This window comes from Vipera ursinii (assembly GCF_947247035.1).
Source record: "Vipera ursinii genome assembly, chromosome: 5".
NCBI lineage: Eukaryota > Metazoa > Chordata > Lepidosauria > Squamata > Viperidae > Vipera > Vipera ursinii.
Window position 1 is genome coordinate 83,460,071 of NC_139518.1, and position 23,501 is coordinate 83,483,571.

A 23,501-nucleotide genomic window follows, 5' to 3' on the forward strand; every position below is an offset into this window, starting at 1 on the left:
GTTAAAAGTAAGATTACCGAGGAGTCCCTGCTAGTCTCTAAGCTTGGTTATTTTCCTTGCAGACAATTCGTTAGGCAATCAAGGTAACATCATCAATGCAGCACTAATGATATTATCTAGTTTGGGTAAGGAAATGTCTGCGAGAAAACAAACAAGCTTAGAGAGCACCAAGGACCCCTCAGTAATCTTTTTTGCTTACTTTTAACAGTGGCTACTACACATCAGCTTAAACACAAGAACTTTTATCTTGCTTCCAACCAGTAAACAACCAAGGAAAGCAAGCACACAACTGCACACATCTCATTTTCTATCCAAATGGTATGGTCATCATAGTGCACTTGTATATGCAGAATAATTGTTGCTTTTATAAACAGACCAATAATTTTATTCTTCTTCCAAAGGCTAGCCATATTTTTCCAGGAATAAGCACCTTTTTCAAGTTGATTCAATTAAGAATGCAATGTGAAAAAGCAACGTTCAGAGAGCAATTAAAAGTGCCCCACATATAGAAAATTAGATGTTTGGGAAAGAATAAAATCTGAAGCCTTCTTCTAAATATCTAACATTCCGTGAGCTACTATTTCATTAAAGGAACACTTGTAGTAGCATCTACAGGAAAGGTTTTAAAAATCAAGATAATCGTTGCAGCAGCGCAATTGAAGGCCCTCTCCTTAATGTATGTATCACATATACAAAAGAGGTGAGGCTTTAATCACATTTCTGCGGCCAGTGTGTTTTGTCTTGTATGTTTTGACAACACTCCTGCCAACGCCATTTAAAACTGTCTTGTATTAAAACTTCCAGACTACTGTATTATCCAAATACTGGCTTCCTTTACTATCTTGGCCAAATCTGGACCTAAGCTATTAAGAAAAATCTCAATTTTGAAGCAGAACATTAAGTAAAGGATGATATAGAATAGCCATTAATAGGCATTTTTAATAGAGCCTGCTAATTCCTAAGATTATTTTAATCTATACAAGAAAAGCATCAGTGAACTATTTGGGGACAATCAACTGAGTAGCTTATTCCCTCTAAAAATATAACATCCTCTGACCTTATATGCATTATGCTTAGCCTTTTAAGATCTTTTTCCCCCATTTCTTAAAAATGCAGTGTATTATTTACAAGAAACCTGCAATCAGCCCTTTTCTCTTTCCATTCCAGATGCCAGCTAGTTCCAAGATTTATTGCAGTACAAATTTAAAAATCTGAAATAAAAGCAAGCCAGCTGTTGCACTTCAATATCATAAGAGAACTGTTAAGTTTACTGCTTGATTGCTTCAGGGACGCTGCAGTGGAACTGCTGGCTGATAGAGGATAACAGATTTTAGAAGCATCTCGTCCTCCAGATATGCTTCAAGGTTAGTTCTCACTTTTAGCCATGCTTGGCTGAGAATTATAGGAGTTGACATCTTAAGCAGCTAAAGGGAGCCATTTGGAAAGGCTGACTCAGGATGAAGATGTAAGATTGGTAGCTCCTCTATCTACGTTGTCTTTTTCTCCATTGCAAATAGAATATCTTACTATGAATGTCTTAAGAGAAAAGCAAGTTAAAAATTGCTTTGGGAATAAAAAAAACAGTGTGAACAACATGAAGTGTTATTTTACTATGTTTAAAAAAGCCAGAAAGTTTTGGATGCAAATACATAAACTAATCCAGGAGCTTTTTTTTTGGGGGGGGGGGTGGCTGGGGCAGGGGAGATTGATAAACAGATATTGGGGAAAAGTCATGGGACTTTCTTGGTATCTATGGCAACTGCAGAAAATTATTACAGGCTCAAAAACAGACTCGGTACCGCCCTCTGTGGAGGCATGGTTGGTGAAGATGATGGAACTTGCAGAGATGGCAAAACTGTTTTTCTTTATTAAGAGAAAAGACAGATCTGCATTTATGGAAACACCTTGTAGGTTTTTTTTTGCATGAAACAGGAAATAAGTGATCTCATGAATTATATCTTTGATGAATGGAGAAAACAGATAATAGAAAAAAAGTAAGCTTTTTTGGTTACCATATAGTGAAAGGTAATTTTGTAATTGTATTCCCTATTTGTTGCAAAGAAAATTGAAAGCGGCTTCTATTTTTTTTCCTCATTCTTTTTTGCACTTTTTCTCATCTTGTCTTTTTTATTTTTTAATCTACTTTATTACTTTCTGTTAGTTCTTGTTCACTTTAATCTTCTTTTCAAAACCTTTAATAAAAAGTACTGAGAATTTAAAGGGAAAGGTAAAAAAAAATCCTTCAAATCAAGTTTAACTCTTGTTAACAGTATTGAAATAACTAAATTGTTTTCTTAGTTTAGTTTAGTTTATTATATTTGTATACCGCCCTACTCCCAAAGGACTCAGGGCGGTGAACAGGGCACATATAAAAATACAGAATACAAAAATTAAAAAGAGAATTAAATACCAGCCCGAACTAAAAACAGTAGAAAAATGTAAAAAATCCCCAATAAAAACCCCAGCACATCCCCCATCAGGCCAGGCTGGCTTGTTCAAATAGGTAGGTCTTCAAACCGCATCAGAAGGAGCGAAGGTCAGGTGCCATCCGGAGCTCAACCGGCAGCTGATTCCATAAAGCCGGGGCGCCCACAGAGAAGGCCCTCCCCCTGGGGGCCACCAGCCGACATTCTCTGACCAGAGGCACCCTGAGGAGGCCCTCTCTGTGGGAACGCACAGGGCGGAGGCAAGTTGACGCCGGCAGCAGGTGATCCCTGAGGTACTCCGGACCCATGCCATGTAGGGCCTTAAAAACCATTACCAAAACCTTGAACCTCACCCGGAAGACAACTGGCAGCCAATGCAGCTCGCGGAGCAAAGGTGTAACATGGGAGTACCGGGAGACTCCCAAGACAACTCTCGCGGCTGCATTCTGTACCAGCTGGAGCCTCCGAGTGGTCTTCAAGGGAAGCCCCATGTAGAGGCTTGGTAACAAGAGGCTTGGTAACAAGAGGAAGAGAAATGGTTTGTGCTGCCTTTTTCCTTTTCGTTTTCTAATCCACAGGTCTGGGATTCCGGGTAATCTCCTATCCAAGTCCAATCCTAATTAGTTTTCTGAGAATAACCAGGTTCAGCTAGATATTGCTAAGTTTAATGCCATCAGTTTGTCTTTTGTACAACAATGGCGGTACTTAAAATAACCTGCCTCTTGTTGGTGGTATTTTAGGCTTGGTCCTTATGTGTTCCTGTTCAAAGGAGATATTGATGATGATGTTTTTAATTCCACTTTTTTAACCTTTGGTCAATTCAAGGAAGCAAACATACTTAATGCATTCTACCTCTTTCAGGTTACTCCAAAAAACATTTAAATGTTTTGGCAAGAGGCAATCTTTACTTGTATTTCATGGTATAAATGACAAACAGATAAACTGTGGCTTTAAACTTATGTTAGCTGCACTGATTTTTGTATATGTAAAGTGCTAGAATGGTTTTTGACTTATGTCCAGTTACTCTATTGTTACAAAAGCATGGGTTAACGTTCATGTGTATATTTCTTATACATATTTCTTTATTGTATTTACCTACCACCTTTCTCCTAGGAATTGTATGCAAAGCACAACCCCTCAACATCAACCATGGGAGATAAATTAGATTAAATTTAGGCAAGAAAAACCAAATGTACAGGTATAGTAGGTGGTACCTTGCTCAATAGTAGTGACTGTGAGAGGGATCTTGGAGCCCTAGTGGGCAATCACTTAAATATGAGCCAGCAGTGTGCTGCAGCTGCCAAAAATCCAACACAGTGCTAGGCTCATATTAACAGAGGGATAGAAGCAAGATCATGTGAAGTGTTTATACCACTTTACAAGGCCTTGGTAAGGCCACACTTGGAATATTGCATCCAGTTTTGGTCACCACGATGTAAAAAAGATGTTGAGACTCTAGAAAGGGTACAAAGATGATTAGGGGAGTGGAGGCTAAAACATATAAGAAACGGTTGCTAGAATTGGGTATGCCTAGTTTAATGAAAAGAAGGATGAGGGGTGACATCATAGCAGTGTTCCAATATCTCAGGGGCTGCCACAAAGAAGAGGGGGTCAGGCTATTCTCCAAAGCACCTGAAGGCATGACAAGAAGCAACGGATGGAAACTAGTCAAGGAGAGAAGCAACCTAGAACTAAGGAGAAACTTCCTGACAGTTAGAACAATTAATCAGTAGAACAACCTGCCTCCAGAAGCTGTGAATGCTCCAACACTTGAAGTTTTTAAGAAGAGACTGGACAGTCATTTGTCTGAAATGGTATAGGGTTTCCTGCCTGAGCAGCGGGTTGGACCAGATGACCTCCAAGGTCCTTTCCATCATCATCATCATCATCATCATCATCATCATCATCATCATCATCATCATCATTATTATTATTATTATTATTATTATTATTATTATTATTATTATTATTATTATTATTATTATTTTGTGACTGCCATGAAATCAGCTCCATGGACAAGATGAATTTGGGCCTAAGTAGATTCACTGTCAATTTAAAAGACTGCAATACCTTATTATTATTGTTGTTTTGTTGTTGTTTTATTTTATTTGTATCTTGCCTTTATTGTTTTTATGAATAGCACAAGGCAGCATGTACACCACACTTTCCTCCTCTTATTTTCCTCACAACAACAATCTTATGAGGTGGGTCAGGCTGAGAGAGACTGACTGGTCCAAAGTAACCCAGCCGACTTGCATGGCTAAGGCAGAGCTCGAACTCAGGGTCTCCTGCTTTCTAGCCTGGTGCCTTAACCATTGAACCAAGTTGGCTCTACGATACCGCTACAACAATACAGCTAGAGAAACCTTGATGGGCATGTATTGGCTCTAAACATGAATGCGTTTGAAGAAACTGAGTCCTAAAATGAAATGTATAAAAGCATATTGGAATAGCTACTTAACAGTGGGGAAGCATTAATATTGCAAATTATCGCTGGCTGGATATAAAGCAGTTCTGCATTGTCCCTTGTTCCCATTTGAAGTTTGCAAGTACACTTTAATTATTACTTCCACAAGGAATTCCTTTGTTAGCTCATCTACTGCTTGACCTCTTTTGCTTATGCTGCTCACTTAAAGGTTTTTGTTCTGGTCTGACATTGCCTTGTTCTCAGTTATCAAGCAGGGTTGGGACAATCAACCCCATCATGCCCCTTGTGGCAGAAGCCTTCTCACAGTGAGTAATTAAGCAACAAAACACAAATGAGGATCAAAAGCTAATAGTGATGAAAAAAGCCAACAAAGCTACAACTGAAGAGATAGGCAAATGGAGAGTTAATAGCACATGGCACTGGGATAGCAGAAAGCCACCAAAAATGCCTTGATAAGAAGCTGGAGCGGCTTTTCTCACAAATGTGTTAATTCTGGCTTTGTCCTCTAAACCAAGGGTCTCCAAACTTGGCAACTTCAAGACTTGTTGACCTCTATTCCCAGCCAGCATTGCATAGCTGGCTGAGGAATTCTGGGAATAGAGGTCAACAAGTCTTAATGTTGGCTGAGGAACTCTGGGAAATAGAAGTCCACAAGTCTTAAAGATGGCTAAGGAATTCTGGGAAACAGAAATCCACAAGTCTTAAAAGTTGGCTGAGGAATTCTGGGAATAGAAGTCCACAAGCTGTCAAGTTTGGAGACCCCTGCTCTAAGCCCACGGAAACCATTTTGCCAACAAGAGTCCTGGAAGAGGAAGGGATCTATGAAGTGGGAGGAACAAGGAGGCCCATGATCAGATCATTTGGCAGGAATGTTCTCCAATGAATGGGCAGCCGGATAGGACTCGACTGCCAGTTATGAGTCATACACAATGAGTGCCAGTGGGCGCTGCCCTGGGTGCCTGGCAAAGAGGCGAGAAATGTCAAGAGGCTGAGAAAGAACGTGGGAGCTGTGGAGAAAGATGGCATTTTGGCTTGGAGGCCATTATTTGTGTCCTTTCATGCATCGAAGAGTCATAGATGCTTTTTGGCTAGAGCGGGACAAAATCAACTAAGGCTTCAGAGGGGGGAAAAATCCCAGTGCTCTGCTTCACATTTCACAGAGCAAAGACACGAGTAAGAGGGGTGATGGGGCTTCATGTGTTTCTCTGCTTAGAAGTCATGCCATACTCAGATACTCAGTTGAAAATAATACTAAAAATGACCAGCAGAGGGAGCATCTTTTGTTTGTTCTCCCATAAGAGAGTTGAAGGGGCTAAATACTGTAGAGCAGACATGTCAAACTTGCGACGGATCGGAGCTTTTTCCCCACTGCTGGCAATGGGGTGGGTCTGGTTTCCTGGTGATGCGTCCGGCCCATGGGCCAGCAGTTTGACACCCCTGCTGTAGAGAATACAAGTAATCCTCGACTTACAACAGTTCATTTAGTGACAAGTTACAAGGGCACTGAAAAAAGTGACTTATGACCCTTTTGTCACACTTCCAACCCTTGCAGCATCCCCATGATGCTTGGGAACTGGTTCATATTTATGACGGTTGCCGTGTCCCTGCGTCACGTGATCACCTTTGGCGCCCTCCCGACAAGCAAACTCAATGGGGAAGCCAGGTTCCCTTAACAACCGTGCTAAAAACTGAACAGCTGCAGTGATTCATGCAACACCTGGGGCAAGAAATGTCGTAAAGTGGGGCAAAATCCACTGAACGAATGTTTCGCTTAGCAACAGAAATGTTGGGCTCGGTTGTGGATGTAACTCGAGGACTCTCACCCTTTTTTCCCCTCTCCCTAAGGCTTAAAGCAGGGGTGTCAAAACTGCCGGCCCACAGGGCAGATGCGTCATGCCGAAACCGCACCCACCCTTGCTCCGGCAATGGGGAAAAAGTTGCGATGCGTTGCGGCACGTCACGTGACGTTGTGAGTTTGACACCCCTGGCTTAAAGGAATGGCTTTCCGCCCCCCCGCCCCCTCAAATCTATGGCACTATCTTACCCCGGCTGCAAAGGACCTGGAGTTGTGGGGCAAGATTCTGGCATTAAAGGCAAAAAGATGCTTGGAGAACATGGATTGGGAACTGGCGCACAGCACTGTCTACGACTCTTCAAAATAGCCAGCCTTCTTTGCAGATTGTTTAGGCAGCCCCTCTGAAGTTGCATTTCAGTCTGGACAAAAGACAAACATGGCTTAAGAAAAGACAGGCAAAAGTGCCACAGAAGCGCCCCTGCGCTGCTCTGAAGCACCTTTTTGCCTTCAGACCTAAAATAATTGAGAGTCGTTCCAGGTCAGCCTGATAAAACGCTAAAGGAAAGTAGTGTAATTGCTGTGCTTTTGCCCTCAGTTGTTTGTGATACATGGTTTGGCTGGCATCAGCCTTCCCTAACTTCCCCAACTCAAGATACATTGGATGACTTCATTATGCTAAACTAGCATCTTATTAGACCACATGCGTTAAGGCTCCACATACTTCAAAAACAACTCAGAAAAAGCGCTTTGGACTTTGTGACACCACACCTCTCATTAAAATTGTCTGCTTTAACTCTTGGGGAAAAAATATAGACTCTTAAAGGTAACTTCAGCTGCACATATTTTTCCCCTCCCAGTCTCACTTAGAAGCCACTAAAGTGGGAAAATCACTTCACAATCTCAAAATAGAGATCCTTTTGGAAGGGAAAAGTTCTATTTTATTTAAAATTAGCACTCTGGAAAAAATGTATGGTGTCCATGAGATAAACTGCTCTCAACAGAAGCAATACTGAATTGGGATAGATCAGTTTTCCATGAATTTGTCTTCTCTTTTAAAAGCCATCCACGTTTTGGCCATCATGTCTTGTGATAATAAATTCCATGGATTAGTTAGGCATTGTGCAAAGTTCATTTTAAATCATCTTCCAATCGGCTGCAAAGGATGAGCTCTAGTCATTCTTCCTATCCCCCTTGTACAGGGCATGCATACTTTTATACACCTAAATCATTTCTCCCCCTAATTCATTTTTTTCAAAGCTACAGAATCCCAAACTTCCTAGGTTGTTTTTTTTTTTAAGTAAAGATGTTTTTTGGCCCACCTGATCATTTTAACTGCTTTTAACTTTGTCCTTTTTTAGCTCTATTATACCCTTTTTCTACTAAGGTGGTACATAGTTCTCCTGACATGTAAATACCACAGATTTGTAGAATAGCATCACGGCTTTCTTCATGATACTTAACATGACTCTTTGCTTTTTCACAGTTCACAAATGAACTATTTACTATAAATCTAATATCTTTTTTTCCGATTAATCACAGGACAGTTCATACCACACTAAGGCGTATTGGAAACTGGATTTTTTTTTGTCCAAAGTGTACCTATTTGATCTGTTTTGGTATTTGATTGACTGATCACCTGGTTTAAAGAGATCGTTCCAAAGTTCTCCCTAGTCACTTTTGTTTTTTACCATTATTTGCAAATTTGGTCAGTTCACTGTTTGTTCTTAAATCCACACTATTTACGGACAAATGAAAAAACACTTCTTCCAAAACAGATTCTACAGGAACTCTTATTATTACTTCCATCTACTCAGAGTATTGCCCATTTATTCTTATTTATTCCTTTTGAGTTTTGAACCACTTAACTGTTCATAAAAGAATAGGGGCTCTTATATCATGACCAGTACATTTACTTTGGTGAGATAATGGTTTGGATATATTTATGGACATACAGGATCAATTACTTTTATATTCAGTGTATCGTTAAATTAACACATGCATTGCAACCCTATTTATAAAGCTTTAGTACCGGTAACTACTTATGACTGTAAGTATTAGGCAATCTGCAATTATTCTAGATTTCAGATGAAGACTATTTATGCAAGAATGAGATTCTGGATCTAATTAAACGAACCATAACTAAACTGTCAGGCACAAGAAACCAGGAGCCAGGATAGAGTTCAAAAGCACTGCAAACTTATTCCATGTAACCTTTACACAAGAATCTAACCTACACAGGGTCCATGCAAATTGGCGCTAGATAAGAATCAAGGGACTTCAAGGGAGGCTGGAATTAGGTCATTTTCAGGGGCATATGGATTCCAGACTGATGATGCGTTTGACCCCACCCTTGGGCTTAGCTTGGTCATTTCCTACATCAATTAGAGCCAGTTTGGTCTAGTCTAGTGGTTAAGGCATCAAGCTAGAACCAGGAGGCTGTGAATTCTAGTCCCACCATAGGCATGAAAGCCAGCTGGGTGACTTTGGGCCAGTTCATCTCTCTCAGTCCCACAGGCAGAAGTACAGTTACAGGTGAAACTCAAAAAATTAGAATATCGTGCAAAAGTTCATTTATTTCAGTAATGCAACTTAAAAGGGGAAACTAATATATGAGATAGACTCATTACATGCAAAGCAAGAAAGTTCAAGCCGTGATTTGTCATAATTGTGATGATTATGGCTTACAGCTCATGAAAACCCCAAATCCACAATCTCAGAAAATTAGAATATTACATGCAATCAATAAAACAAGGAGTGTACATAGAACAATATCGGACCTCTGAAAAGTATAAGCATGCATATGTACTCAGTACTTGGTTTGGGCCCCTTCTGCAGCAATTACTGCCTCAATGCGGCGTGGCATGGAAGCTATCAGCCTGTGGCACTGCTGAAGTGTTATGGAAGACCAGGATGCTTCAATAGCGGCCTTCAGCTCTTCTGCATTGTTCGGTCTCATGTCTCTCATCTTTCTCTTGGCAATGCCCCATAGATTCTCTATGGGGTTCAGGTCAGGCGGGATTGCTGGCCAATCAAGCACAGTAATCCCACGGTCATTGAACCAGGTTTTGGTGCTTTTGGCACTGTGGGCAGGTGCCAAGTCCTACTGGAAAATGAAGTCAGCATCCCCATAAAGCTCGTCTGCGGAAGGAAGCATGAAGTGCTGCAAAATCTCCTGGTAGACGGCTGCGTTGACCCTGGACTTAATGAAGCACAGTGGACCAACACCAGCAGATGACATGGCTCCCCAGATCAACACAGACTGTGGAAACTTCAAACTGGACTTCAAGCATCTTGCAGTGTGTGCCTCTACATTCTTCCTCCAGACTCTGGGTCCTTGGTTTCCAAATGAGATGCAAAAGTTGGACTTTGGACCACTGAGCAACAGACCAGGTCTGTTTTTCTTTAGCCCAGGTAAGACGCTTCTGACGTTGTTTGTTGTTCAGGAGCAGCTTGACAAGAGGAATACGACATTTGAAGCCCATGTCCAGGATACATCTGTGTGTGGTGGCTCTTGATGCACTGACTCCAGCCTCAGTCCACTCCTTGTGAAAGTCCCAAACACTTGAATGGCCTTTTCCTGACAATCCTCTCCAGGCTGCGGTCATCCCTGCTGCTTGTGCACCTTTTTCTTCCACACTTTTCCCTTCCACATAACTTTCTATTAATGTGCTTTGATACAGCACTTGGGGAACATCCAACCTCTTTTGCAATTACCTTTTGAGGCTTTCCCTCCTTATGGAGGGTGTCAATGATGGTTTTCTGCACAACTGTCAGGTCAGCAGTCTTCCCCATGATCGTGATTCCTACTGAACCAGACCGAGAGACCATTTAAAGGCTCAGGAACCCTTTGCAGGTGTTATGGTTTAATTAGCTGATTAGAGTGGGACACTTTGAGCTTAGAATATTGCACCTTTTCACAATATTCTAATTTTCTGAGATTGTGGATTTGGGGTTTTCATGAGCTGTAAGCCATAATCATCACAATTATGACAAATCACAGCTTGAACTATCTTGCTTTGCATGTAATGAGTCTATCTCATATATTAGTTTCCCCTCTTAAGTTGCATTACTGAAATAAATGAACTTTTGCACAATATTCTAATTTTTCGAGTTTCACCTGTATGTATATTTGCCACCTTATTTATAAAAAACAATAAAGGTGGGATAAAAATAATAAATAAATAAATGGACAAAGTATAAGTCTTTCTCTTTCACTTGTCTTTCTATTTTGGGATAAACAGTGCACAAATCCCTCCAGGTCTCCATCAGATTAAAAGTTCCACTGACAAAAATATACTTTTTTTGTTGTCGTTGATTTGATTTTTGCTTACACATAAATGGATACAGGAACAAGAGTCTGAAAATTATATTAGAGAGCCATACTAGAGTCCTTTTATAGTTTTTTGTGTGTTTTTGTGTGTTTGCTGTTTTTGTGTTTTTGTGTGTTTGCTGGAAATTCCAAGCAATATTTTAGATTCAAACTCTCCGTCTTTCTTGCATTGGAATACCATCTGCAACATATAATTCTGTTGAAGCTTGAGTTTTTAAAAAAGTCTACTAACATAAGATAAATCAGGATGCAATTTTATACTGACCTTCAAAATTGTTCGGCCATCAAATGATTCCCTTTCTTTGAATGGTTTGCCCATGGTCCGGTTATTTGATTCTTCAGCTGCAAAATAAATGGGATTTCAACTCAAACCAAGTCAATTCCCGTCCGTGTGTGTGTGTGTGTGTGTGTGTGTGTGTATGTCTGTGTGTGTTTAAATGCGTACAGATTATTCTGAATTGTTTTTATCCATTTACATAACAGCATTTTAAACAAGACAGAGATTTTTCCACAAATACATTGTCAGAATGCTTAGATTCATCAATATTGTCTTGAGGATTATTTAAGGGTTATAGCTTAGTGTAATAGAATTATCCAGGAGAATCCAGAGTTTAAGATTTGGTGCTCTGTCAAAGCATTTCTCTCATCTTGCTTCCCTGGCCAGCCTTCAAGAGTTGATCATTCTGCAGGCTATAAATTTGAAACCACTGAGAAAACCTGGGTACTCGGGCCTCTAACCCCTTAAAGCTGCGAGCAAACAAAAGAAGATCAATGAGTTATTTTTACTCGGCTGGACTGTGGATACTCCTTGCAAGGGTATCAATACCAGTTTTATCTTTAGAATCACATGTTTTGTGAAACATACTGAGAACTTCATATTTGTTTTTGAAAAACATGTTTCTAGTCGTCTTGATAGAAGGAGTGTATTCCACTGTGCAGCAGATGTTCATCAATGGGAACGTTACATACAGTTTAACAGCCAGGGGTTTAGTTCTTCAGCTCACATTTTTGCTCCTTTGGCTACTCTTTTGACCACTGGTAGTCCTTGACTTGCAACCATTCACTTAGTAACTGTTCAAAGTTACAGCGGCACTGGAAAAAGTGACTTACGACTGGTCCTCACAGTTACAACTGTTGTTGCATCCCCACGATCATGTGATAAAAATTGAGGTCCTTGGCACCCATTCAACAGTTGCAATGCTGGCAGCATATCTTTTGCAACTGGCTTCTGACAAGTCAAGTCAATGGAGAAGCTGGATTGGCTTCACGCCCATGTGGATCACATAACTGCAGAGTTTTCGCTTAACAACCATGGCAAAAAGGTCGTAATACCCAGTGCAATTCACTTGGCAACTAACTTGCGTAGCCACAGAAAATCTGATCCTAATCCTAATAGTCGTATGTCAAGGTCTACCTGTATACTGATGGTTTTTGCCCTAATCTGCAAAAGATCTCCTTTAACTCTACTTGAAGGACAATCTTCCTCTCACAGCTTCTGCCTGTCGTATAAGCATGTTCTGGGTCCATCTATAAAAGTGACATCTTAGAGCAGGGGTCTTCAAACTGGGCAACTTTAAGACTTGTGGACTTGCCCCAGCACTGCCCCTGATGGACCCACCCTGCTTTCTTTCAAATGGAAACCTGTTTTTTTCCCCTAGGTCTTGAGCTAGTCCAGGGCATGCATCCACTTTGGCAGGGCTTTTCAACCAGTGGTACGGGTACCACCTGTGGTAGATTGGCACCTGGCAGGTGGTATGCGACCATCCTAGAAAAGTGGTAGCGGGGGAGGAGAATGAGCTGAACCGGTGGCAGCACCGCACAAGCCTGAGCGAGAGACAGCTGGAGCTGCAGGGCTGTCAGGGCTCAGCGAAAGCGCCAGGATCAGTGCTTCTTCGGGGCTGTCAGGGCTCAGCGGAAGTGCCAGGATCAGCGCCAGGCTCCAACTGGAGCTCGGCGCTGATCCTGGCGCTACTGCTGAGCCCAGAAGAAGTGCCGATCAGCTGGAATGTTGCAGCATCTCCAGGGGCTTGTGATTTACATTCAGATGCTTGGCAACTGATTCATATTTATGACGGTCACAGTGTTCCAGGATCTCCGGGTGAAATTCAAGGTGCTGGTGATGACCTATAAAGCCCTACATGGCTTGGGTCCGGGATATCTGAGGGAACACCTGCTGCCAGCATCAAGTTCCCTTCGTCCAGTGCGCTCCCACAGGGAGGGTCTTCTCAGGGTGCCACCGGTAAGAGATTGCCGGCGGGTAACACCCAGGGATAGGGCCTTCTCAGTGGGGGTGCCTGCCCTTTGGAACCAGCTGCCAGTGGAGCTGAGGACTGCCCCCGACCTCCGTTCATTCCGCCGGGGCCTGAAGACCTGGCTCTTCGAGCTCTCTGGCCCAGGCTGAGGATTAATTTATTTTAATTGGGGTTTTATTTATACAGGGATAAATTTAATCTTTTTTAAACTTGGTTTTTAACTTTTGTATTTTTGGTTTTTAATTACCCTGTAAACCGCCCTGAGTCCCTTGGGAAAGGGCGGTATATAAATGCAATAAAATAAATAAATAAATAAATAAATAAATCATGTGAAGTGACCAAAACCTGCTGCAACCACCCAGCAGATGGGGGGGGGAGGGAAATAAAAACCAAACACCCCACCCCCACCCCCGCTGCCAATCCTCAACAGAAATGCTCACAACAATGAAAACCTCAGACAGGAGGAAGAGCGCCGCCGGGCGGGCAGGCAGGTGTCTTGCTCAGCTGTGGCTTGGCAGACACTTTTTTCAGTGTCATTGTAACTTCGAACAGTCACTAAGCGAACTGTTGTAAGTCGAGGACTACCTGTACTTCATCACTTTTTTCCTTCTTTTTTTTTGGTCATCAAGTTTTTGACATCTTGCCAGGCGACTGGTGGTACTCGGATGTTGCCATATCCTAAAAGTGGTACAATGGGTGAAAAAGTTGAAAAGCCCTGGACTATGGAATACATCTGGTGTATTTATAGCATATGTTTGTTCTGTCGGTTACGGTAATCTTTTAACCTTGGTTTCTTAACATATTGTACAGTGCTGTTGCTAACTTTCTACATTACCAAAGCCAGTGATGAATTGGGAGGGGGGGCATAGAAATCCAATGTACAGATATAAAATAAATGCATCCACTTTTAAATTTTTAATTACACACAAACATACACAAACCCACACACGGTATATTATAGAAAGGCTAAAAAGGCACACTGGAAATAGATTAACAAGCCTGTACGTCATTCTACTTTTGTCACTCTTTGAAACTCTGAACAAAATGTAATCAATAATCTTTAAGATAGTTGTGCAAAAGCCAATCATCTATGCAAATTGTATAGGCAGGATAGGTAAGACTGGGCTGACATAATAACCTTTTCTGTTTTATTTGCAAGACCCCATTTAAACAGACGGTTCCTATATCTGCTGTTATACTCCATAATCTTATCTATAGGCATGTATAGAGCTGTGTAGTTTTGATCTGTATACACATACACACACACACAGACACACACACACACGTATCTTAAATTCAAGGTAGTTATATTTACAAATAGATATGGTAAATAGTTCATTTGTTGACTATAGCTTGATAGCTCTTTTGTATAACTTCAGGAGATGTCCTTTTATAGCCACGTGCAGTAGTTTGCCTTAAGCCCCGCATTGGAATTAATGGTTTCTATTTCTAGAATACAAACAAGCAGCTATTCATATACTGCTTACTAAATAAACTTTTCAAAACAGCTTTAAAAATTAAAAAGAAGCTGCGGCTCAATAATACTAAGCACATTTAAATGGAAAAGCAGACTCGGTATACTCAACGGTAATCCTAAATCCTAGCCACGTTTATCAAATCCATCTTTTAAAAGATAGGAAACAACCTTGATTAAAAAACAATACAAAATCATCGCTTCACTCAGACATAAGAGTGTAAGGAAGGAACTGTCATAATCCATTTATATTTCATTTCTAACTATCTCCTCTGAGCTAAAACCAAATCTCATCTTCCCCTGGATTCTGCCATTCCCAAGGGGGAGAGGGGACAGGCATGTGGGCTTTCACTGTTTTCACTTCCTCCATTAAATGTACCCTTTTGTTTATCCGCCTGTCTGCTATCCATTACAATGTGACAAATTGCTTTCTATGCTATGCATTCTCTCTGAACTTCCCTCCCTTACTGGGCAACTAGAAAAAGGGGTGGGGGAAGAGATACAACCCTCCGGGATCTGGTTTGTTTCTCCGAAGAAGGCGTGAGGAGCTGTGGAAATGATCATGCTGCAAACGGAACCGGATTGATGTTATCTTTCCTTTCCCACGATGGACTTACCACCTGGAGATTGGCTGATCTGGAACTGACCGAATGAACTATGGGCTGGGGTTTTGCTTGGGGACACTTTAAAAATATCCATCTGCGAGGGAATCCCTCAGATCCTGTCTATTATGCCTGCTATCTCCTATTTCTTAGTAAAAGTTCCTGCCTGGAAAACTTCTCTCCAAGAGTTCTGCTTTCTTAAGATGTGGGTTTGAGGTGGGCCCTGACAGGAATCTAACATCTGCTGGATATTATTATTATTATTATTATTATTATTATTATTATTATTATTATTATTATTATTATTATTATTAATTTAATTTGTATACCACCCTTCTCCCGAAGGACTCAGGGCGGTGAACAGGGCAATACATAATAAAAACAAGATACAAAAATTACAAATTATTAAAAAGTAATTAAACAGCAATGCCCGTAATAAATTAGTACAGATTAAAAGTTAAGACCAATTTATAAAACCCAACCCCATCCCACCAGGCCAGGCCAGCTTGTTCAAAAAAGTGCGTTGAACGCTTTAATGAAAGATTCTTATTCCTATTTCAGTTGAGTGCAACCTTAACGAAGGGATCCCATCACTGTCTCCAGCCTAAAGGTCCTGACAAAAAATGATAAATTAGCAATAGCAAAGTAAAGACCATCATAGCAAATGTGGGGATCAAAGCTGCGGTTACATTTCTGAAAAGATCTTTATAGAGGCTCACCACTAGGATCACTTCGAAAGACCGTGTTCATAATGGTGGCATGGAGCTTCACTCTATCCCATTCTTTCCTCATCAGCCCAGAGGTCACAAACTGATCCACCAGTCTCTCTGCTATGAGCTGAAGCCTAAAGGAAGAGAAAAGGAAGGAGAGAGAAAAAAAAGGCAAGGTGAGGCATTTTTAGTACTTGTACAGGTAGTCCTCAACATACCAACACAACTGGGCCCAAAATTTCCATTGTTGAGTGAGTTTTGCCCCATTTCACAACCTTTTTGCCACAAGTTGTTAAGCGAATTGCCGCATGCAGGATTCAGAGACCAGTCAACACAGGGTGTCCCAAATATGTCTGTCTGCCTACTCAGAGTTTATTGTATTTATACAGTTTTAACAAGCAGGAAATTACGCACAGCAAAATCATTGTTGATTGGTGTATTCCCTAGTCAATCTTGGAGAACATCCGAACATCCCAAGCCAGGGCAGAGTCTTCCTTATCTATCTGATTCCTTGCAGTCCTTGGCAAGGCTAATTGGAATGAGCTCATAGACATGCAGATAACAGGATGCTAAGGTAGGCAGTTTTCTGCACACGGTCCCTTCATATCCTTGACCTCCATCTCTACAGCCGCAGTTTTTAAGTTAGTAATACGGTTGTTAAGTGAATCTGGCTTCACTTGTCAGAAGGTCGCAAAAGGGGATCACATGACCTTGGGATGCAGCAATGGTCATAAATATGAACTGGTTGCCCAGCATCTGAATTTTGATCACATGGTGATGGGGAGGCTGCAAAGGTCGCAACTGTGAAAAACAGTCATAAGTGACGTTTTTCAGTGCCGTTGTAACTGTGAACTGTTGTGAGTCAAGGACTACTTGTATTCATGGAGTAGATAGTTGAGAGAAGAAATCCAAATTCTTTGGTGAACAATTAAAACAATTGTTACCAAACAGTTGTTCTCAAAACTACAAGTGCAGTACACGTGGTCCTCGACTTACTACAGTTCATTCAGCGACTGTTCAAAGTTACAACAGCACTGGGGAAAAATTGACTTATAGCCATTTTTTCACATGTACAACCATTACAGCATCCCCACGGTCACATGATCAAAATTCAGCCTTTGTCTCACTTAGCCACAGAAATGTTGAGCTGAACTGTGGTTGTAAGCCGATGACCATCTGTATATCGTTGGGGGAAGATTGTCACTGGAGAAAAACTAGAAGAAACCCAAAGGACTAGAAACACATTTCAACTGCTTAGAATGCGAGCAACTGAGATAGCAACATCCTTCACAGAAATGGAACAAAATTGCATTCCACGAAGAAAGAGGAGGCTGGGGCAGGGGGAAACCGCTTTGATAGGACGCTAAAAATAGTCTGACATACAATTTTACTCTGTGGAAAGCAAGAACTTGATAAAAACGCCTGTCTGACATAAGAAAAAGGCCTCTGAATAACAACTTCTTTTTTTATCTACAGGGATGTTTCAGATTAGTCATCCCTAACAAGACAAGGTTGATGACATATGGAGTTGGGTAGCGCTTCATACTTTGCTTAGCCTTAACAACTTGGTAACTTCTCCTACTTTGATCTTACAGTGCTGCTGTTACCAAAACCATGCAGAACAGATAAATTTTATTTAGATACATTAACTCCACACGGGCATTAAGGGGCTCTTGACTAGGCTTTATGATGTGGTCTTGCTTCAAAAGGAGTCCCTGCAGATGCTACTCTGTTAGTTATTGTCAGCTCTACGGGGTGGTTCTCCATTTCAAGGCCATTGAGCCAGCTCTGTCCAAAGGCATTTCTGCGGTCACGTGGCAAGCATGACGTCGCGGAGCAGCATAGTAGCTCAGCAGTTAAGACACTGGGCTTGTCGACTGGAAAGCTGGCAGCCCAGGTTCGAGACCCGAGCTCCATGAGACAGGGTGAGCTCCCGTCCTCGCCCCAGCTCCTGCCAAACTGACAGTTCGAAAGCATGCAAATGTGAGTAGATAAATAGGTACCACTTTGGTGGGAAGCTAACAGCTTGTTTCAAAACCCTCTTGGAAATCCATTTCATGGCACTATCCACGACAATTTTTTCCACCTTTTCCCATTCTTTTTCTTTTTTAAATTGGAAAGTATGAACCTTGGTGGAGCAGTGGGCTAATGCCTCCTTAAGTAACACCAGCTGCCTGCGATTAGCGCAGGTTCGCATCCCACCAGGCTCAAGGTTGACTCAGCCTTCCATCCTTCCGAGGTAGGTAAAATGAGGACCCAGATTGTTGGGGGCAATAAGCTGACTTTGTAATAATGCCGCTGGGGGGGGGGGCGAAAGCCCTAATAAGCAGGCATATGAAGGCTATTGCTAGGCACATTGATTTGTGCTTTAGATTGTAAGCTGCCCTGAGTCTTCAGAGAAGGGCAGGATATACCGGTAAATGGGATTTTTAAAAAAGTATCTTTTAGGGAGAAAAAGGTGGCATAGTTACATTAAAATACAAAGATCCCACTATTGTCAAGTAGGATAGAGAAAAATTAACTCTAATTCCTTGTCTCTTTAGAAACAACAACCCTTTTTAATCTTCTAAAACCCAAAAGTTGCTGCTGTTAAACTTTTTTGGTGTTTTTTAAGGATTTTATTATTTTTCTTACATACATATGTTAATTTTTCAACCAGCGTGCTGTCTAGATTCAAAAGCGCTAATACATAATCAATTCCTAATCCTTGGTTCTTTCCTCTAACCATTTGTAGAATGAATCCCATATTTGGTAAGATTCTGTTTCTTCTTTATCTTTCAATCTCATAGTTAATCTGTCCATCTCTGCACATTTCAATATTTTTTTAAATTATTTCTTCCTCTGGTGGTACTCCTTCATTTATCCAATATTGTGCGAAGGTTATTCTTGCTGCTGTTGTGACGTGTAGAATCAAATATATGCTTTGTTTATTAATCTTTTCTGGCATTAAACCTAATAAGAAAAGTTCAGCTTTAAATTCAACATGTTCTCCCAACATTTTTTCTAACCAAGCATGTATATTTTTCCAATAAGCCTTTGCTTTGCCACATGTCCACCAAATATTGCCTGAATTGCCTGAATTATGTTTCAGCATTTCCAGCCTCTATCTGACATATTTTAAAACATTTTTGCTAGTCTTCCTGGTGGCAAGTGCCATCTATAAAACATTTTGTATAAATTTTCTTTGTACGAAGTTGACATTGTCGATTTATAATTTCTCTCCCATAGCTTTTGCCATTTTTCTAGTTCTATGTTATAACCAGGGATTTTTTTCTCATAGAACGCTCAGAACGGAGTTCCGGCACCTTTTTTGGATGGAACCTTGTAGGGTAGGCAAGGTGGGTTGTATGACATGTGTGAGTTCCGGCACCTTTTTCTTTTATAAAAAAAGCACTGGTTATAACCCAAGTTTTTCGCCCACCTTATCATTGTTTCTGTCAGCACCCACCTCTTCCCACTTCTTAAGAAAGCAGCGCTCTTGGAGACAGGGTGTATTGTAGTTTTTGTGGGTTGATTTCCCTCCAGACATCCTGAATTCCAATTTCCTCTACCATATCAAAGAATGTCCCTGGTAATCTTCTTCTTCTGGTTTTTCCTGTTTTACTGCTTTTATAGTCATTTTTTTCTGTCTACTATCGCGTTAAAATCTCCTACTAAACAAATATTTTGGTACTCCATTTCTATTATTTTTCTGTGTAGGTTTTTATAAAATTCTTCTTGATTGTTGTTTGGTGCATAAATTGCCACCGGCAGAGTTTGCTTATGGTGCAAATGTATTTCTATCATTAGGATTCTTCCCTCTTTATCCGAATATACCAATTTAGAATCTATTGTCTCTTTAATGTATACAGCGACCCCTCTTTTTTTCTGATGTGCTGATGTGTAATAAAAGTTTCTCAATTTTTGGATATTCCAGTAATTTATGGTGCTGTTCTTTTATATGTGTTTCTTGCAGACAAATAATGTCTATGTTCAATTTCTGTAATTTCCTGAAAAAAAATATTTCTTTTTGATGGGGAGTTTAGTCCATTTATATTGACTGAAAAAAATTCCATTTTCTTTCTCCATTTCCATTTTCATTATTTATATTTAGTCTAGTCGATCTAGTAATCCTCTGTTCTCTGGCAGGTACTTCACCTCTGCCCTCTTGTTTGTCTTTCTCTTTCTATTCTCCTGTTTGTGCAGTTGCTCCTTGAGTCGTCTCTTCTGTTTGCTTCTGCTCCTTTCTTTCCCCTTGTCTTTGTTTCACTCCTTCATCTAGAATTGTTCTATTCCTTACTTCAAACTCTTCTGCTTTCCAGACTGAATCCAATCAATGTCTTGTATTATTCCAATTTATTAAGATACCTTCTGGCATCAGCCATCTGAAGTTTATGCCTCTGGCAATCAGCTTTGTAGTTAAGAAATGATAGTGTCTTCGGGTATCTCTTACTCTCTTAGGTATCTGCTTTCACTATTTCTTCATTTTTATATCGTATTGTCTCATCTCTGATTTTCTTTAGCACTTCATCTCTTGTTGTTTTTTTTATGAACCTTACATGTACTTCTCTTCGCAATTTGTGTCTTCTTGTATAGCTTGAGTTCATGCAAAATATTTCATCGACCTCCATTTGAATTTCTCCTCTATCTGCCTTTAAAGCCTCTGTCAGGATATCAATAATCACCACTGCTATGTTTTCTCCTCTGTCCTCAGGGATATTTTGAAATATCAAATAGTGTTCCGCTTTTTCCATTTCTAGGATCTTAATTGCTCCCTCTAGGTCTTGATTTGCTTGATCTAATTTTTCATTTTCTTGTAATAACATTTTCATCTTTTTATCAATATCCACTGATTTATCTTCCACTTTCTGAATTCTTTGTTCATTTTTAATTATCATTTGGTTTTGGGCTTCAAATTTTGCCTTTATATCCAGAATTTCTTGACTTACTTTCTCAAGTTTACTTTGTGTCTCTTCGTGGAATTTTTGTGTCTCTTCATGATTTCTTTGCATCATCTCTTGATTTCTTTGCATCATCTCGTGAATCAGTTTTAGTGAGGTCTGTGTTTCACTTTGGGCAGTGCTTATTTTCTCACGTTGCAACACTGCTTCAATAGATCCCTGTGTTGTTGGACTAGGTTGTCCTACAGAGGGTGCAGAAGAGGTTTTCTTCATAAGTCTAGTAATGTTTGATGGACTCATTTTACAGCTCACAGTCTAAAGCCAAAATAATATCTGTTTGAATTTAGCCAAAGTCAACAAAAGTAACTATAGAAAGTCTTTTTCCCTTGCAATCCCCCAACAAGGCACTTTTGTTATTTGCAGGTATCTCTTCAAGGTCATTGTTATGAAGACATTTTTTCCATTTCCATCTTCTTCTTTTTTCCCTATTTATTTGCGCTGTCGTTTCTTCTTTCGCCACTATATGTCCTCCTTGGCTTATTTATCAATGTCCGATATTCTTAAAAAAGACACTTTCCTCTTTTGTAATTGCCCGCCGCTTTTAAGTTAATCCTTCTGGGGGTCTTGCTTTTCAGCTATTTCCCATCAGGGGCTCAACGTTTTATAATCCACAAGGAGAAGGAAAGAAAGTTCTGGCTCACCCAGCCTCAGCACACAGTTGACAGTCAGCTATTTTGCGGTGCTTCCCTTCCCTTCCCAGCAGCCTTTCTCCCACCTTTTCAGAGGGGTTCTTCAGTCCGCTCTGATTGGCTGCCACCTGATCTGAGCTCCTGGAGTGTCCTTCCTTCTTTGTTGCCCCTCCAGGGCAACTTTCCGACCCTTTATGGGTCACTAGGTGAAAGAAACCAGACTGGAAAGCCGGAGTGCCGGCTTCTTCCAGTCGTCCCGTTGGCGACTAAACCGGAAGTTGTTTTTGTTATTGCCTTGGATAGTTGTTTACTAAAAAAAAAAGAAATTTAAAGATGGTATGGTCAGATTACCAGACTAAAAAGGATTCTCTTAATGCAAAACAAGATTGAAATAAATGGATAAGGAAAAACTGTCTTGCTTTGTAGATTTATTTATTTATTTTATTAGATTTATATACCGCCCTTTCCCGAAGGACTCAGGGCGGTTTACAGGGTATTTAAAACAAGAAATACAAAAGTTAAAAACAATTTAAAAAATTACATCAATCCCTGAAAAAAAAAGTAGAAACCCCAATTAAAATTAAAATTAAAATTCTCAGCCTGGGCCAGAGAGCTCGAAGAGCCAGGTCTTCAGGTCCCGGTGGAATGAACGGAGGTCGGGGGCAGTCCTGAGCTCCACGGGCAGCTGGTTCCAGAGGGCAGGCGCACCCACTGAGAAGGCTCTCCCCCTGGGTGTTATCCGCCGGCAATCTCTTACCGGTGGCACCCTGAGCAGACCCTCCCTGTGGGAGCGCACTGGACGAAGGGAACTTGATGCTGGCAGCAGGTGTTCCCTCAGATATCCCGGACCCAAGCCATTTAGGGCTTTATAGGTCATCACCAGCACCTTGAATCTCACCCGGAGGGCAACCGGGAGCCAATGCAGCTCGCGGAGTAGAGGTGTTACATGGGAGTATTGGGAAACCCCCATCACAACTTGCGCGGCCGCATTCTGCACCAGCTGAAGCCTCCGAATGGTCCTCAAGGGCAGTCCCATGTAGAGAGCGTTGCAGTAGTCTAAACTAAAGATTGAAACAAATGGATAAGGAAAAATTGGCTTGCTAAATTATTGTTATAAATAATGCAAGTAGGATAAAGATTTTGCCCGCTGGGAAAAACCGTACTAATCCCTATTCAAGGTAAAACATTTATCACTACTCTTCTTAATGCTCTGTGGAATTTTCTACCCAATATCTACACCAAAGTGGAATGATTTCTTTTTAACCCAATCTTCGCCACAGTTTACTATATTTTCTAAAGCACCTGCACGCAGGACAAGAAGCAATGGATGGAAACTAATCAAGGGGAGAAGCAACCTAGAACTAAGGACAAATTTCCTGACAGTGAGAACAATTAATCAGCAGAGTGAGTTGCCTCCAGAAGTTGTGGCTGCTCCAACATTAGGTTTTTTTTAAGAAGAAGACCTCCAAGGTCCCTTCCAAGTCTGTTTTCCTGGAGTTCGTTTGTTTATACAAATTCTTGTTGGGGGTGGGGTCTGCTTCTTCACAGGAACAACTGATACATGTTCAAAAAGGCTTAGTTGACTAATATACCAGAAATTCTCTTGCACTGTTTCCTCAAAATTCTGTTCCAGCTACCTATTTACACTATCTTCAGACAGACTTCCCACTGGTCTCCTGAATCCAACAGTGGAAATATCCAGAATGTTTTTCTTACTAGTTTTCCCAAAACTGGGCTCTAGGAAAGCAAAGAAAGACTTTCCAGGTGGACTGATTAAAAATGGTCAGAAGGTTCAAACCTGATCATTGGCAACCTATCACATGTATGATTTATTGGAGAATCCTTGGAGGGAAGGATGTGCCAGTAAGGTTTTAAATTATCCTTCCTGGTCCTAACGTGCTTTATTTTCCTGAGA

General features: G+C 40.8%; 1 protein-coding gene across 6 annotated transcripts in view; it reads right to left on the reverse strand.

Annotated features, from left to right (window-relative positions):
• Window positions 1-23,501, reverse strand: part of ASCC1 (activating signal cointegrator 1 complex subunit 1) — a 119,614-nt gene that overhangs the window by 40,355 nt on the left and 55,758 nt on the right. For all 6 annotated transcript variants that reach the window (XM_083364819.1, XM_083364816.1, XM_083364817.1 and 3 more), the window contains exons 8-9: window positions 16,027-16,151; window positions 11,245-11,321 (exon numbers count right to left, since the gene is read on the reverse strand). In XM_083364819.1, the coding sequence (XP_083220945.1) occupies window positions 11,245-11,321; window positions 16,027-16,151 (202 nt within the window). The remainder of the gene's footprint in view (window positions 1-11,244; window positions 11,322-16,026; window positions 16,152-23,501) is intronic.